This window comes from Phasianus colchicus, chromosome 20 (genome assembly GCF_987193195.1).
Source record: "Phasianus colchicus chromosome 20, bPhaCol1.hap1.1, whole genome shotgun sequence".
NCBI classification, from domain to species: Eukaryota; Metazoa; Chordata; class Aves; order Galliformes; family Phasianidae; genus Phasianus; species Phasianus colchicus.
The window spans coordinates 10425207-10442571 of record NC_143455.1 but is presented as its reverse complement, the minus strand read 5'-3'; the positions used below and the strand labels follow the sequence as shown (position 1 = coordinate 10442571).

The following is a 17365-nucleotide window of genomic DNA, read 5'->3' as shown; positions in this document are numbered from 1 at the left end:
CTCAGGCAATGAGCTGCAAATGCATTTGGTTGCCAATCTGCTTCACAAGCTATCTAGTTTAATTAAGAAAAGTGATGCAGAGAACCAAAGCCATTGGGGGTGATGCTGGGGTTACATATGGTGGTGGTATTGGTTTTCATTGCTCTTGCTTTGTCTGGACTTCTGTTCCTGTGCTTTCAGCTCTGCTCAGCAGAAAATGTGAGGTGTAATCTTGTCTTGCAGTGATGGAAGAGGAGGAGGTCCTGCTTGCTGAAGACACCCTCAGCATCCACACGGATCTGGCAGATAATGAACCCGTGACAAATGAAGTCCGCAAACAATTTCTTAGGTAAACATCAGCATTTCTTGAATTTAAATCTGCTTCTAGAGCAAAACACATCTGAAAGATGTTAGTCAAACGCTGTCTCACAATTGGGGATTTAGTTTCCTCTTAAAAATAAGTTTTTGAGAGTAAATGTGAAAGAACACACAAAGAAGATAAAAAAAACCTGTTCCAGCAATCTCCTTCCTAATCCAAATTGAACCAAATTCTTAAGGCAGCTTTTTCATAACGATTCCCTGGGACGCCATCCAGCTGCTATAGACCTGGCAGCAGAGGAGCTCTGGGGTCAGCTTTGAAAAGCCTGGCTGTGGTGTTTCTGCCATTACTGGGCGTCACTGTACATCCATGGGGGTCGTGCAGGCACCACCCGTATCTGTGAGTGGGAACTGAGCAGAAGAGCTGGGTTTGAGTCTGAGCTGCTGCCTCCTGTCCCTGCCCCAGCACGGCCAAATGTGCCCTTTTTCTCCTAATGGCTCCGTTGTTTTGACTAGGCAACTTAGTGTAATATCTTCTGAGGGAGGAGAATGTCCCAACAAAATGTCAACGAAACGAAGAGTCGGTGAAAAGAAGCCAGCTGAGCCTCCTCTGCCAAAAAGGAATCCTAATGAGAAACTTATCCAGGCAGAAACCACAGAAGTGGGAACGGTACCGTGTGATTCCCCTTCCTTTTTCTTCTTCCTTTTTCTTTTTGGAAAAAAAAATCTCTTTTTTTTTTTTACATCTGATCTGTTTTTGTTAAACGTGCCGTGTAAATTACGATAGCAGGTTTTAGACATTAATCTAGTGATCACTGATCCTTCAAACTGAGCTCTTGGCAGAGATTTACACACCTGGCAAGGGCTGCGCAATTAGGAAAGGAAAAAATGCCTCGCAGCTCCTGCCTCGGTCACCTGATAGCCCACAGCAGCTCTGTCAGCCCCGCGTTGCCTTGCAGAGCTTCCAGCCCCGTTGGTCTGTAGCTGTTTGGCTGGGCTGAGTCCAGTGCAGCGCGGCTGCTTCGGGGCTGCAGCAGCTTCGTGTGAGCCAGCGGTGCGCTGTGTGCCAGCAGCACGAGCCATTCCTGTCACGCCATGCGAGGAGTGTTTTATGCTCTTGTGTGCAAATGGGCTGCGTTCTCCCTGAGAGACTGAGTTGAGTCCTGAGCCTCTGACTCTTTGCCTTCCTGCTTTTTTGGCGCTACCTTAGAGAGAGCATCTTTTCTTTTTGACGCAGGCATCATCTGTTTATGCTCCTACTGGGGTGAATTAGCGTTTGTTACCTCATTTAAGTTGCTGTGAAGACACCTAAATGAAGGCATATTCAGAATGTAAAGGGCCTGTTTGGGCTCTTTAAAGTAGTCTGGAACTGCATTTACCTGCCAAGTTGCTGCAGTTGCCTGGGAGCCTTGGCTCCGTTCTTGTTATCCATCCTTTGTGGCTGATTAATCTGCCTCTTCCCCCTGCCCCAGCATAACTAAAACCCCACAAAACCAATCGTTCATCAGTTCGATGAGAATTACAGTTCATTACAGTTCATCAGAATGGAGGAAAGGACTATTGCCGAGACATTTCTGACTTGTTTACAAAGTCATTGCCCTGACGTGGGGCTCAGACAGATGAACTGTTTTCTGTGCTGTGTAAGATTTTGGGCAGTTTTGAACTTTTTCAGTCCCTCTGCTAAAGATTTTTATTTTCTTTCTGTCTGAACTCCCAATGCTGTGAGTTGTACCAACCAGCTTTGGTGTGTGATTTTGCAGGTAAAGCTAACGGTGTTCTGGCAATATATGAAGGCTGTCAGCCCTGTCATCTCTTTAATTATATGTTTCCTATATTGTTGCCAAAATGCTGCTGCTATTGGAGCCAATGTGTGGCTCAGTGACTGGACGAACGAGCCAGTGATAAATGGGACTCAGCACAACACATCCATGCGAATCGGAGTCTATGCTGCCTTGGGCCTCTTGCAAGGTGAGACCAGATAAAATTGTGATGTCTTCATGTTTAGCAAAGAGGATTTATATGGAAAAGCCATGGTGCTCGTTGCTGGTGGCCCAAAATTGCCAGCAAAAGCAAAGGAAGTAATGTAACTTAGAGCCAGAAAGTCTGAGCTCAGCCCCCACTTTTGTGTTGTGAAGCCTTGAGAAGGGTTTGAGTGGGTGACGTATAAAGCTGGGGGAGTTAAGTTGGTGAGAGAATATGAAAGCTTAGGAGCAGGAGGGATAGAAAGGTTGGGGGGAAGTCGCAGGGCCGGTGCTTTGTGGAGGCTTGCAGAAAGAAGGTGGCTGTACCTCTGTGTTGCGAGGAGATCCTACAGGACACGATGCTGTGCGTTAGCAGCAGTGAGCACAGTGCCACGGTGCTGACTGGGGGGTGGGCAGGAGCACAGCGGGACAGAAGGCACAGGGGGGGCAGCACCGCTGGTTAACGCGTCTCCTCTTCACTTGGAAGGCTTCCTTGTGTTCGTCTCCTCTTTCACCCTGGCAATGGGAGGCATTAATGCGGCGCGGAAGCTTCACATGGCTCTGCTGGAGAACAAATTCCACACGCCGCAGTCCTTCTATGACACCACTCCGACCGGGCGGATCATCAACCGCTTTTCCAAGGACATCTTTGTGATCGACGAAGTCATCCCCCCCACCATCCTGATGTTCCTGGGAACGTTCTTCAACTCCTTATCGACAATAATTGTCATTATCGCAAGCACTCCACTCTTCACCGTGGTTATAATTCCACTTGCGGTTCTGTACTTCTTTGTTCAGGTAACTGGGACAATCTCTGACCACCGTTGCAGTGACTGTTACTCCATTGCTTGTGCTTCGTTCTAAGGAAAACAGCCGATTTGGGGAGCAAATGAATTATCTGAAGTAACTTTCTTACTTCTGTGTACTTAAAGTTTTCTCCCACAGGAGGCAGCACCGTGTGAGATGTGGTCACAAAATAAGTCGGCGTCATCTTGTTTGCTTTTCAGTGATAACAGGCTGCTGCTAGGGATAGAGCTGCAGTGCTTTTGAGGTGCAGAGGAGTTAAAATATTGAAAATAGCATCCATTTTATTGATTTCTGAGCAGAAAAAAAAAGATGCTTATTTTATGGTATGTAAATAGAGACAGTGGAATTTCAAATTCGTGTTCTTTTTCTCAGAAAATGGCACTGCTACAAATGCATTCATTGTGTTGGACTGTGCTGACTGCATTAGAAGTGACATAGATAATCTCAACTTCAAAAATACAGAAATTGCAGTTACTCAGAATTCTGTTTTGGAATGAAAGAAGGATATCTTTGCTTGAAATACTTCCTAATTACAGGGAATGTGTTGAAGGCTTGAAGTGCACCATTAAGAATCTCCTTTGTATCCATAACCTGGTAATTATCTCACTGTTAATTAAAAGAGAGAGTGTTTCACGTGCCCTTCAATTTTCTCCCCCAAATGGCAGCGATTCTACGTGGCCACATCCCGGCAGCTGAAGCGCCTGGAATCCGTGAGCAGATCTCCCATCTACTCACACTTCTCAGAAACAATATCAGGGACCAGCATCATCAGAGCCTATCAGAGACAGGAGTCCTTCATAGCCATCAGCGATCAGAAGGTGGATGAAAACCAGAAAAGTTACTACCCCAGCATCATGTCAAACAGGTAGAAAGGAGTACAGCTTCTGCTTTCCACTTCTTTTCTTGTGTTTGCATAACAGCTCTGAGCAGCCCCTTACCACTCTTCCCACATCTGCCCTTTGCAGGTGGCTGGGCATCCGGGTGGAGTTTGTGGGGAACTGCATTGTCCTTTTTGCTGCTCTCTTTGCTGTGATTGGTAAAAGCAGCCTGAATGCTGGCTTGGTAGGACTTTCAGTATCCTATGCGTTACAGGTACGTGCTGTAGTTCTTTGTTGATATGTTAACAATAATTAAGTGTTTGCCAAAGTCTGAATTAATAAGATAATGAAAATGAGTTGTGGCACATCAGTAAGCAGTAGAGATTTCCACAGAATGCAAACAGGCCATCAGCGAGCTTACAGGCAGCAGTTCAGGAGCTCCTGCCAGCAGCAGCTCTTTGGGCAGCGTGGGCTCAGCGTGTCCCACATGGAGCCTCTTCTGCCCAGGTAACCACTGGGAGAGCAACAGGATTCATGGAGAGCAAGGCAAACTGTGCTTGCTTAAGCTGAGGACAGTTGAGCAGATGTAAAGCTCTCATTCTTGCCAGAAGGCTTTTAGGTGGCAGGAGTGTGTGGGAATGCCATTCGTATTTCTCCAGTGAGAAACTCTGGGGAACAACTTGAAACCAAAGGCTGGTTGTCTTTGCACTGTGAGAAAGGCAGGACTTCACAGGAGCTTCACGATATCTGTGGGTTCTTGTCCCAGTATCTGTGCATGTAAACACAAAGGTAATTGCTCACTGTGTCGTATCTGCGTGAATCCATGTCTTAGCAGCAGTTCTGCTGTTGTCATTGATCTGTTGTTCCTCTCTGGGTGATGTTTTGTTCCTTGTTTCCTCCAGGTGACCTTGGCTCTGAACTGGATGGTCCGAACAACTTCTGATCTGGAAACCAACATTGTGGCTGTTGAAAGAATAAAAGAGTATTCAGAAACTGAAACAGAGGTCAGCTCCTGGAAGTCAAGCATGTTCACTAACCTGTGTGGTGGAATTTTAGCCTGCATATTGACCCGGTCTTTCTTTAGAGTCTTGAGAGACAGTTCCTGCCCTGAGAGTGTTACCATTTAACCTGAACAAATGTCACACTCGGAACTGTAATATCACCACAGCTCCAAATCAGCACTGCTGTTATGCAGTCTGTGCTTAGCATCTCATTTTCTGCTAGTGTGAGTGGTTACAGCACAGCAGAGACGAATTCACCATCAGAGTATTGCTCCCACTGGGTCTGAAGTGTTCGATGCTGTGTCCTACCTGCGAGGATGGTGTCATCCTGCTGCTGGGCACAGCTGCACTGCAGTTTTTGGGCTATGCATACATTTTCTATGGTATTTATGTTTAGTTGGCTTAACCAGACCTCCTCTCCCACAAGACAACATCATCTCCAGTAGCACTGCATTGCTGAAACCAGAAAAATCATCCAACCACTTTCCTTTGTTGCCAAATACTCCTGAAGGTGGCAGATGGAGCTGTGCTGAGAAATCTGCTGCTCCGTGGACCTGCTGGGTTTTGGTAGCTCTGTGCACATGGGAGATCAAGAGTTGAGAAGTGGAAGATCTGAGGAAAGCTGTGGTGTTTGTTTCTGGAGATAAAGTGTTTGATCTTGAATTAGAAAAGAAGCTAAGACAAGATTCACAATATGTGTGAGCTGGAGCTTGAGTTGGCGTGAGACAGGCAGTGTTCTACTGAAGTTAATGGAAAAAATGGTAATTTATATCAGTTGAGGATTTGACTCTATGTGCTGAGATTTTTTTTCCTACAAACTTCTCAACCATGACCAAACAGCATAGGAACCTGTGTTTTTCCTCTATTGCTATGATTTTGTTAACGGAAATCTGACGTACCAGGTATTTTTGTAACCCACCAATGTCGATGTTTGCATCGGAGTTTGAATTACTCTTTTCTAAACCCATGAGGCATTCCTGTTTCCCTCAGGCTCCCTGGACGATCGAGGATAAGAGACCCCCAGCAGACTGGCCGTCCAGGGGGGAGCTGGAGTTCGTCAATTATTCGGTGCGGTACAGGAAGGGCCTCGATCTGGTGCTGAAGGATCTGAACCTCCGAGTGCACGGTGGAGAGAAGGTGGGTACCCAGCCCTGGGGCTCTGCCGTGGCTCTGGGCCTCCAGTGACAGCCACGGAGTACAGCACAGGGGCTGTGCACACAGTTGCCCCAGCGGTGGAGAGACACGAGCTGGTCAGCATTAACCAGCATGGCAGCATCCTCCAGGCAGGAAGCCATAGAACACCTGCGTGGGGATTTCTGCACTTTCCAAGTTAGCCTGGCATCAAACTGCCGTGTGGGAGGCACCAGAGATTGCAAGTGACAGGAATTCCAACTTCTTCCACAATCTGGCTTTGCCTGTTCTAATTTTTAGTGTGGAAGAAATGATATTTTTTGCTTTCCTAATTGGAAAATAGTTCTGGGAGATTCTCTTCTTCGTGCTTTAATTGAAAGTAGCGGACTGTGTGTGCTATCGACAGAAGAATTAGTGTGAGAAAGTCCTGCAGCTAACATGCTGTTATTAGAAGAGTCCCAGAATGGTTGAGCTTGGACAGGACATCTGGACGTCCTCTGGTCCAACCCCTGTGCTCTAACAGGCACCTTTTATTACTGTGTTGTTATCCTGGGCAGACATTATGACAGTTGCCTCCTGGAAGTCAGATGTGTGCTTATCATAAGGTCTCCATTGCCCTCTGGAGAGTCTAATTTCTTGTCCTTGGGTGGTTCTCTGACGAGGGTACCTCCTACCATGGGTACTTCAGCTAACCCCCCAGTTCACGTGGCACAAAGACGTTGTGCAGAACTGTGTGTAATGCCATTCCAGTTATGGCAGTGGTGATGCCACTTTGTAACCTGTGATTTCTGGTTGCATTCTTTTATGTATTCAGAGAAACCCTGATATTTTGATTGCTTTTGTTAGCAGTGATTTTTGTTTTTAACCACGTGCTTTGTTGCTAATCCTCCAATTTGTTGTAGATTGGGATTGTTGGCCGGACTGGAGCAGGGAAGTCTTCCATGACCCTCTGTCTCTTTAGGATCCTGGAAGCTGTAAAAGGGGAAATTAGAATTGATGGTGTGAGGATTTCGGAGATCGGCCTCCATGACCTTCGATCGAGGCTGACAATTATTCCTCAGGTAGTGTTTCTGTGTATCATGGTTTAGCAAACCACAGAGAACAGTTCAGATTGGTCTGGCCCTGCCACCTCACAAACTGATGGTGGGTGATAAAACAGAGTTTGACATAAATTATCTTTAGAGTCCAAACTGGATGTTTCATTGTGTATAACGCAATGTATTTTCAAGGTGGATGGGACTGGGAGGTGGCTTAGCTTCAGTGTGATGGATGCTTGAAAACAGCCTTCTATACTAATGTCTGTACTTGAAACAGCTAATGGACTTGTCTAATGAAAGGTGGTTGTCTGTCCAGGATCCTGTTCTCTTTTCTGGAACACTGAGGATGAACCTGGATCCATTTAATAAGTATTCAGATGAAGAAGTCTGGAAAGCTCTTGAACTGTCTCACTTGAAGAGGTTTGTCAGCAGTCAGCCATCCATGTTGGAATTTGAGTGCTCAGAAGGTGGAGAAAATCTTAGGTAAGGAACGTTTGCATTAGAAACATACTGTGAGCTTTCATTCAGCCCTAACAGTGAGTAACAGCTTTACACTGTAGTTTGTTATGTCCAGTGGCCATTTGTTTCTGATGCAAGTAAGGCTCAAACATTGAGTTGCTGTTCTGCCACTTCTGGAAGGATCTGAAGGTTCTCTTTTGCTGCTGGGAAGAATTTCTGCCAAACCAAACTCCTGTCTTACCAGTACAGGAAGAAGGTTTGGGATGACATGTCAGGAACAGGCAGCCCCTTAAACATTTGGTGGGTTTGATAGGAAGGGAAATGCTGTGGTGATGCGTAACTGTTGTGCTGAGTGAGAATCCTCTGCCTGAAGTGATGTCAGCAATGGTTGCCTGTTGTTATTAGTTGGGAAGAGCCATGAAGAAGGACATGAATGAGATGGTAAAGCATCGTGCTTTGATAGGCTCTATCGGCTTCTGAGACCACGGTAAAGCAGATGGTTGTCTGATGATGTCCTGTGTCCCACAGAGGCACCCAAGGCAGTGTGTGGGGCAGTGTGGGCCACCCACTTATTTTATTCGGTGGTAGAAAGGATGCACAGCCTCAGAACTTTCTGATTTTATTTTTGAAAGTCTGTGTGTGCAGTTGTTCCAGCTGTGTGTGCTCCTGAGCACTCAGGCAGAAGCACTGATTATTGGTTTTTGACGTAGTGGCAGAAAGGGGACGTTTGGTGGCTCTGCCCAGGCAGGAAGTGAAGGCACACGGCGAGTTGCTGAGTAGTGCTGCAGTGAGCATTTGCCATTTGTTGTTGTTGTTGGGTAACTTCATCCATTGAGAACAAGTGATTCTGAACCATGGGAGCTGCAGGGCCTCTGAGAAAGCCTTGTCTCTGCCTGCAGTGTTGGCCAAAGGCAGCTCGTCTGTCTGGCAAGGGCGCTGCTCCGCAAGACGAGAGTCTTAATCCTGGATGAAGCAACAGCAGCGATCGATCTGGAGACGGACGATCTGATCCAGATGACAATTAGGACTCAGTTTGAAGACTGCACGGTGCTGACAATAGCGCACAGGCTGAACACCATTATGGATTACACAAGGTAGGACTCGTGGTGGTGCAGCCTGCGTGCTGGCTATGGGAAGCAGCACTTGGAGGGCCTGATTTGTCTCCAGAGAGTCACAGTGATGCTCTGGTCCAGGAGTTCACGGGCAGTGATGTCTCAGCCCTATAGCCCTGGGATATCCAGCCCTGATTTTGCTTCTGCTTTTGAAACAAGTTCCATATTCATTGACCAGAGCTATGCAAGAGGTACTGCCCTCTTTTACTAATGGCACTGTCAGCAAGCTTATGGATCTGTTTTTAACCAGCAGCTGCTGTAACCTTTTCACTAATATCACGTTGTATTAATTAGTTCTAAAGCTATTACTATAATTCATGAGCTTTTCCCTCCTTGGCTTTGTGGCACAACATTCCCAATTACAAAGCTACCAATGTCACTGTTTTTTTTCTGTGTAAATCAATCTTTTTAAATCAAACAACAGTTCAGGGAGAACATCAGCCATCTATTGTGCTTCCGTGCGGGAACATAACTGGGCACAACAAAGTCCAGGGAAAGAGCGGAGCATGATGGATATTAAACTTTCAGAGAGGAATTTCTCTGATCTGTCTTCTGCCCCTTTTGTTCTGCACAGGATTCTTGTGCTGGACAACGGAACCATCGCAGAATTTGATACACCTACAAACCTTATAGCATCAAAGGGGATTTTCTACGGTATGGCTAAAGATGCTGGGCTGGCGTGAGAAGAAAACCCCGTGCTGAGGTGCTTTGGTTTTGGTTTGTTGTCGTTTTTAATGTTACTGACTTGCCACAAAAGTGACTTCTGAATGTACTGTAATTTACATAAGTTCTTGTAGTTGATTAAACTTGTGATAAATGAACTGAGCATTTTACAATGGTAAGCACCAGAAAGTGAATTTTATATTTTTTAAATATTTTCTATAAAGTATTTTATTACGTTTTTTTTCTCCAAAGAATGCCAAGGAAATGTATGTGTCACAAGGCAACGTGTACTGCACTTCGTTTATGATTAGTAAATTATATTCATGGTACAAAATACAGCTGTTTTGTGTCTTCTGGATAGAGACCCATTGGTTTTGAGGTGGAAGGCAGGGCCTGCTTAGGCAGCAGCTCAGCTTGGAAACATGCTGATAGAATGCTGAGTGTCAGAGTGGTCGGTGTGCACCTGGCAGTATTTCCCCAGGATGAGTTGGTGTCCCCTGCACAGGGAAACGTCAGGGTTATAAAGCTCCTCTTCCACTTCAGAGCTAGGAATAACTTGTACGTAAACTAAACGTACACATCTGGCTTAATGTGAGCAATGAATTACAGTTCCTGCTTGTGTAGCAGATGCCCACAGAAGCCTGCAGGGACACGATGGCACACAGTTAATTTGTTCTATGTCCCTCCTGTATGAAGCTGTCCTGAGTAAGCTTCTATTTCAGCTGCACGCACGGCTGGGGGGATCACGGTCACAGAATCACAGAACAGGGATGAGGATGAGGGCATTACTTCTCTCCCTGAATGCTTATCACCTGAAATAATGTGATTTGTGCTACAGATGACATCATTGCCTTATTGCTGATGTTGATAGTTGGGCCCCCTCAGAGGAAGGGCAGCGCTGCATTTAAGCAGCATTTGCTGCTGGGATCTCACAGCAAAATGCCTTGTGAGAAAAGGGTCCAATGTTTGTCTGTAAGAGAAGTTCTGAGAAACTCTGAGAAGACAAAAATAATTGTTTATTAATTGTTCCAGATGATACTTCTGAAATCAAAACAAGAATCTGCAGCCAAGCATTCATTTGAAATTAACATTTCACACAGCAATGCAGAGAGTAACAACTTATTTATCATACGCACAACGTCACGGTTGTACCCTGGCCAGATTAAGTCAGTAATATCTTCTATGTATAAACTGCATACTGTATAAAAATATTCTCTGAATGCATAGTTACCTCCCTGCGCCCACAATCACCAGCCCTGCAGCTCCAGCCCTGCAGCTGGGCTTCACCCCAGGAGCTCCGACTGCTCACCTGTACCTCGATGTGCTGAGCTGCCAGGTGCAGAGCCCGTACCAAAAGCACATCTGCTGTGCAGGGCTGCAAGGGCTCCAACACGGCTGGGAGCTCTGCCGCCTCCTGTCCCCATCTCGCAGAGGGAGGAGGCGCACAACAGACTGCAGCCAGAGGAAGCATCTCACGTGGGAAGAGTGGTGAGGAAGTTCGGATGCACTTTGCACCTCAGCTCCTCCCGCTGGTTGGGGTGATTCCCTCCTCAGCTGCTGTCAGCCCCACGTGGCAGGGCTGTGTGCAGTCACAGCTAACGCGGCTGCCATCTCCGGATGCAGGAAGATGGGGTCCTGTGGGTGCTGCAGTTCCCGAAGAAAACGGGGACGGGGAACAAAGCAGCAGTGGGAAGCGCAGTCCGGCTGGGTACGTTGTTTGCCTGCTACATTGCTGCTTCACTTCTCTCATCCAATTCACAGTGCGTGTTTTTACAGTGATGCTACCAGAATAGAACTCTACACTGGATGCAGATAACCAAGTAAATATTAACAGCCGAAAAAGTGAGATAAAATCCAGCTTGCTGTTGTCTTAAATGCTTCTCATTTTATTTATTCCAGAACGTCGTATCAAAGCAGTCTGATTCTGAACTTTATGGAACAGGAAAGTGGTTTTTTGGTTCTGTTCTTTCTTCCAGTAAGCAACAAAGGCAAGAACAACTCGCTGGGAAAGAAAGCTACATTGCATAGGAACATCATGATCTCAGTGCGAGCTCAGGACGTGCTGGGCCTTTCACTGATCTCTTCTGACATGGGCAAGCTTAAAGTTTCCAGATGAGGCCTTTCTCAGGAATGCAGGCAAAAAAGGACAAAATTATAATTCTTGTGCTTTTAAAGGGGAAAGTAAAGCAGCATTGGACAAAAACAGTATTTTGAATTGCACATGCCAATGCCTGACCCTGACAAGACAATGAGAAAATGGATCTATGGTTTTGAAGAAGAGTGTATTTATGATTTGGATGATTATTATCACTTTGTTTTTGACCTGAGAAATAGGGAAAGGTGCAAAGAGGTATTAAGAAATCAATCACAGGCAGTATATTACTTAACAGTATTGAAACAAGACATTTTTGTGCTTCTTCACAGATTTAGAACCCTTCTGGTTTGAGCTGACTACAGACAAATGCTCTGGAAAGTGAGCAGCAATGGTAACAGACTCAGTACAGACAGTAAATGGGTTCTGGGGAAGGTTTTTTAGCATGAGAGCCTCTGCTGTGTTCCAGCACACCGACTGGCAGCGCAGGTTCAGGGAAGCCCTTCCCTGAGAGCCGCCCCACTGCAGGATGATGGTCTGTAGGGAGCACTAATGGGGACTTCTTAGCAATACTTCCCGTGCGTGAGCTGCTCTCACAGCAGACTGAGTACTTTCACATTAACTAGAGGCTACCATCTTTAGTGCAGAACAGCTTCAGTTTATTTCAAAGTTAACAAAATAGATTTTTTTTCTTCACATCGTTAGCCCTTAGAGATACCGTATTTCAAATGTAATTTTAAAATGAGAGATAGAAATAGTTTGTTTTATTCTTTAAATGATTAATAGGTCAGTTCTGATGCCTTCTTGTTATAACCACTCTGTTCGGAAAGTGCTGGGGCTCTGAAAGGGAAGTTTTTGTCGCTTACTGTCAGAACAAGTTCCAGTTCTTGGAAATCCTGTAGCCTTGCCACATCTTTGTCCTTTGAATAAATACAGTAAGTTTTGTTAGCTGATGAACCGCATGTTCCGTTTTGCAGTGGTACACTAAAATAATAGGCTTATAGTACAACAAAGCATGTATTTATCCATATACGTGACAGTTTTTTAAAGTAAACTGGAAAGCAGAGCTCCTGCTGCATCTTAGCTTTGTCCTGGCATCTTACGCAGCTGCTTTAGAGAAGGAATGCAATGCTGGCACTGAGCACAAGTGATGAATGGAATTACACCTGTACAGGTCTGCTGTGTGGTTTTCTTCCCTTAGTACTGTTCTGAGCTGTACCCCAGCCACCACTCTTCCCTCTTTTGGTCATTCTTCATGAATCGCTGCACTGCTGGGAGCAGGTTGGGGGCTGTGCTCAGGGCTGTGCTCAGGAGCTGGCTGGGGGCTGTGTGGGGCTGAGGGACGGCAGTGTCCCACAGCTCAGGTTGCACAGTGCTGCTCCAGCAGCAGCATCCAGGCAGCTGCCAGTCCAGGCAGCATCCTGCAGTCCCACCAGGGCGGTCTGAAGTACGGACCGGACAGACTCCCTTCAGCAGCAGCCTAAGTCAGCAAGTGGCAGAACTGCTTTTGTCTTTTTCTTTTCTTTTTTTTTTTTTTGACTAACAAGGAGTAAATCACTTTATACTCAGAGAAGATGCAGCATGCTGACCTCTGCAGTGCAGTGCCCATCAGTGCCCCACCGCTGACGCCCACAGCGTTCTACCAGCACAAGAGCCAAAGAGGCCAACAGTTCTCAGCAGAGCTGTGCAGTGGGTCCCCTCTGCATTATGTCACCAAAGCTAAAAGCCCTGTGCCCAGGGCCACACTCAGACTCTCTCTCAACACTGCAAGTCCATGCAGAACTACACCAACCCAGCACAGTGCTGCGGGGCACTGCTGGCACAATAAGAGTTGAGTGATCAACAGCAGCATTAAGAATCAGCCCCCACTCAGTGCCTTTTGAAAGCACCGCAGTGACACTGTGGACTGTGGTCAGAACATCACAAGTCTGACAGAACCTGCAACACTACAACACCACCACGGTGCTGGGCGAGGGCACGGCTCAGGACAGCTCAGCATCACAGTGCCAGCCAACGGCAGAGCTCGTCCTCCTCGCCTTTCCCTCTATGACAGCAGGCACTGCCCAAAGCAAACGCTGTCATCTTTCTGGGACACAGACGCAGTGCAGGTGGTAAATGAATGAGTACTTTTTAATGGTAACCGAAACAGTTTTTTTAAATATACGCTACTGCATTCAGAATGAAGAGTTCTTACCTTTCTTAGCATTGTGTTTGGTAATTTTCTGATCTTCTGTACGTGTTCAGGGTTAACACCCAGCTCATGGCAACTCACTCGGAGCAGTTCCTTATAGGTCAGCTCTTGTCTGTCCAGCTCAATTTCAATGAAGTCATTTTCTTTAAGACTAGGGTTTTGTATTCTAACTTTAAGCACCAGTTCTATTCAAAATAAAAGGGCACATTCACAGGTAGATGTGTAAAACAATTAGAAAACACCATACTAAGTATTTCTACGTTCTATCAGCCAGTCTTATCACCTGTAACAACACGAGAATCCCCCCACCCCAGCAGCTGGGCAGCCGGCAGGCAGGTGATATTTGCCCACAGAAGGGCCGCCTGCCTCAGCTCCCAGCTGCTCCTGCAGACGGAGCCAGCCGAGCTTCTCTCTTGGGCTCTTTACTTGAAGGAGATGCCACTTAGAGAACAGGGTTACCTCGCTTTCTCTGTGCTTTTCTAGTGTTTGAGACAAACTGCGAATGTTTGCGTTGATACTTTAACAGCGGTTCCAGCAAGAACAGCACTGCCTTTTTTACTGCCTCCAAACAATTCCCCCACGCCTAACGCGCAAGAACCTGGACAGCTCCAGGAGCACTGAATAAACGTAACACCAGCTCCTCCACTTGCACCGTCCAAGGTGACAAAACCCAAGGAGAGGCGAGGAGAAACACTTTTGCCGTTACCTTGCATATTAAGTGGAAAAGCTCCTGTGAAGAACACGGGCTGGAAGGTCGGCATGGGCCCCGCGCAGGAGCTGCTGCCCAGTGGAGCTCCGGGCTGCTGCGGTCCGGCAGGGGAAGGAGGAGCTGTGCCCCACGGCGCCTGGAGCAGCGCGCTCTGAGCTGCGGCCCCGGAGCACCGCAAGCCGGCACACACAGCGGGAGCCGCGTCCTCACCGCGCGCCGACGGCCGCACACACAGCTGTGCAGCGGGCGGCAGGGAGGAGGCAGAGCTCTGCCGTTCCCTGTGGGACGCACTGCCGTTGACAGGGGGCTCCGGGAGGCTGCTGCTCATGGAGTTATAAACGTATGGGAAAGGTGGGTTAGCCAGGTAGTTAGGGATGATGGGCAGCTCCGAATCGGTTGTTACATCTGGGAGTTCATCCTCTTCCACTGTAAAACAAACAACAGAACGTTATCCGAGGCTGGTCGGAAAAAAGCAGAAGAGTCACTATTGCACCGTGGGATTTTATGTGCATTTTTTGTGTGCGTGGTGCTTGTGGGGGGAAAAGGAGGGGTAAAAGCACCACGGGACGGGAGATGAATTAAGGAGCTCTGCACCGCCTCTCTACAGTAAAGGAATTGTTCTCAGGTGTTGAAATACAGTGAATGCAAAAGCAGAATCTGATCCAAACAGTGCTGGGAGCACCGTTCTCTTCTGAATACTGCCATCCTTCTTCACTTGATTTTTATGTTCCTTTTCTAATCCGTAATTGGCACATCGTGGCACGGTCTCCGGTGGCACAATGCCATCATCTTCATAATGCAAAAGGCAATGAAACACAAAAGGTGCTTGATGTTGAGGCAGGTGTTAAAGGGAAAAGCACACACAGTGCTGAACTGAAACATGACCAGCTCAGCAGCTGGGAGAAAATTGTGAAAACAAAAACAAATACAAAGGGAAGGAGAGAGCTGTTAACCAACCACAGTTCAAATTACTTCATCACCTGTTGCAGCAAGGCCTGCCCCACTCCAGCCATTATGAAACACAACAGAAACGCTCCAGCAATGTGCTTAATGGGCTGCTTCTCTGGGTGCTGATTTAAAAATTATTCAAGACAGTGTCTGAACTTCGGAGAACAACAGGAACATCAGCTGTTGTTTATGCACCATAACGTTTCATATGAATGAGATATCTTCCCCCATTCATCTTTGGAAAATCGGGATCTGTGTGTGGCTGGTTGAATCACGGCATTTTTCAACACACAGCTTTTCCAGTTTTTGACTTGGTGAGCTGGGTGTGGAAATTGTTGGTAATCTCTTTTGAACTCTAACTTCTCACTAAGCAGACAACACAGACTTTGATTTCTCACCAAGCAAGCAGCAGAGACGCCAAGTCCCGTACTGCAAGCACGGAACACCGCATCACAGCACACACAGCAAGGCTGGAAACAAGCGCCTCCGCCCGCCGCCCCGCACACAGCAGCACGGGTACCTCCCAGCATCCTGCGGATCTCCTTGTGGGACGTCAGCTGGGCCGGCCGCTCCCCCTTCCTGCTGAGGATCTCCTTATCTGCTCCGCAGAGCAGCAGCTGGGCCACCACCGCCGCGTGGTTCCGCTTGCAGGCCCAGTGCAGGCACGTCCTGCACAGCGAACATGGAAACAACGCTTGACTCAATTACTGCAAAACGCCACTCGTTCTCACTGAATAGAAGAACAAAACCTAATGTACGTCTAACATAGAAGTTTTTAGCAGCAATGCCCCTTGCAGATGTGCGCTGCTTCTGGAGCCTGCAGTGACACCTGCTGATGCACTTTTCCCCTCCTCTGTGATCTTAAGGCAAGGTACCGCAGCAGCATCGGTAGGGTTGGTTTCAGATGCTGATTTATTGGGATATTTTGGGGGAAAATAGATATAAAATGACTTACGTATGCATTTTTTTAATCGCTAAACGAGCAAGTCGCATACCGGTGTGTGTGAGCTAAGAACGCGCTCCCCGGGGACGCTATTTTTAGTCCTTAACTAACGCTTTTTGGGTCTTTAATTAATCCAATCAGTGCAGCGGGCTGAGCTGTTCCAGCAGCACACCGTTCACGCCGCCCCGTGCCGGGGCGCAGCGGCCCTGCCGTGCCCGCAGGCAGCGCTCAGCACGCACTGAGCGGAGCGCACAGCCGCCGCTCTCCCGCTTCTCCCGCTTCGCGCGGCCGCCCGCCCACAGACCGTCCCCAGAAGGGCCGCTCCGGAGCGGCGGTTCGGACGGGGCCGCCCGGCGCATCGCCGCTCGCTCCGCCGCTCCGCTCGTCCCTCTCGGGGAAGCCGCCGGCGAGAGCGAGCGCGGGCTCGGAGCGCTGCCCCCGCCCTCCCCCCGCGGGGCCGCGCGCAGCCGTGCCGCCGTGCGGAGCTCCGGGCCGCTCGGCGCCGCCGCCCGCAGGACGCCGCCCCGCCCCGCGGCTCTCACCAGCCGTTGACTTCGTTCTGCGCGTTGGGGCTGACGCCCAGCGCCAGCAGCCGCCGCACCTCCTCGGCGTCCCCCAGCGCCGCCGCCTCCCGCAGCCGCTCCTGCAGCTCCTTCGCCTCCATCCCCGCGGCCGGGCCGGGAGCGCCGCTGGGCCGCGGCGGGGGGACGCAATTCTGTGTGGCAACGCCGAGCGGGAGCTTTGGTTCCTACCGGCAGCGCCGCGCGCGGCTGGCGCGGCTCCGGCTGCGGTTGGGATTCGGGCTGCCGCCCGCTCCGCCGCCCGCGTCCCCCCGCCTCGAGCGCCGCAGGGCTCCGCCGCCATCGGCGCGGCCGGCTTTGCGAAGCCGCTTTCCGGCGCTCCTGGGTTCGTCCGAGCGCAGTTCGGGAGAGAAAGGAGCGGTGCGAGAAAAGGGCGCAAATCACCCGAGCCGCACCGCGGGGCGGGAACGGAGCGGGGCACCGAGAACGGCGAAAAGGAGGAGCCGCGGCTCGGAGCCGCAGGCGGGAATGAGACCCCCGCAGGGCCGGGCGTGGCGGCCGAGGGCGGAGCTGCGGAGATGTCAAAACACAACGCGCCCCGCGCCCCGCCAGGAGGAGCGCTGAGCTCCGCCGCCGTTCGGCCGAGCGTCCCGCCGCCTCGGCCCGCCCCGCCCG

General features: G+C 48.9%; 2 protein-coding genes across 5 annotated transcripts in view; one reads left to right on the top strand and one right to left on the bottom strand.

Annotated features, from left to right (window-relative positions):
- ABCC3 (ATP binding cassette subfamily C member 3) overlaps nt 1-10237 on the top strand; it is a 43372-nt gene extending 33135 nt beyond the window's left edge. For 2 of the 3 annotated variants that reach the window (XM_090122029.1, XM_090122028.1), the window contains exons 20-31: nt 223-328; nt 814-967; nt 2058-2265; nt 2746-3056; nt 3731-3930; nt 4031-4157; nt 4786-4887; nt 5875-6021; nt 6918-7076; nt 7369-7535; nt 8411-8605; nt 9198-10237. In XM_090122029.1, the coding sequence (XP_089978155.1) occupies nt 223-328; nt 814-967; nt 2058-2265; nt 2746-3056; nt 3731-3930; nt 4031-4157; nt 4786-4887; nt 5875-6021; nt 6918-7076; nt 7369-7535; nt 8411-8605; nt 9198-9306 (1985 nt within the window). In that variant the 3' untranslated portion in view covers nt 9307-10237. Of the gene's footprint in view, nt 1-222; nt 329-813; nt 968-2057; nt 2266-2745; nt 3057-3730; nt 3931-4030; nt 4158-4785; nt 4888-5874; nt 6022-6917; nt 7077-7368; nt 7536-8410; nt 8606-9197 lie in introns of those variants that run through there. The other variant, XR_016459106.1, reaches the window with a different exon arrangement.
- A 108-nt stretch (nt 10238-10345) lies between these two features.
- ANKRD40 (ankyrin repeat domain 40) lies at nt 10346-17279 on the bottom strand. Of its 2 annotated transcripts, none has more exons than XM_031598689.2 (5): nt 16182-16570; nt 15747-15895; nt 14276-14704; nt 13573-13754; nt 10346-12298 (listed from the first exon to the last, which is right to left on the bottom strand). In XM_031598689.2, exons 1-5 carry the CDS (start codon nt 16217-16219, stop codon nt 12158-12160), a joined length of 939 nt encoding a protein of 312 aa, XP_031454549.2. In that variant the 5' UTR covers nt 16220-16570; the 3' UTR covers nt 10346-12157. The 2 variants fall into 2 exon arrangements, with proteins under 2 accessions (XP_031454549.2, XP_031454548.2); XM_031598688.2 differs by lacking the exon at nt 16182-16570 and adding an exon at nt 16712-17279 and having other exon boundaries at nt 10435-12298.
- Between the last annotated feature and the right edge of the window lie 86 nt (nt 17280-17365).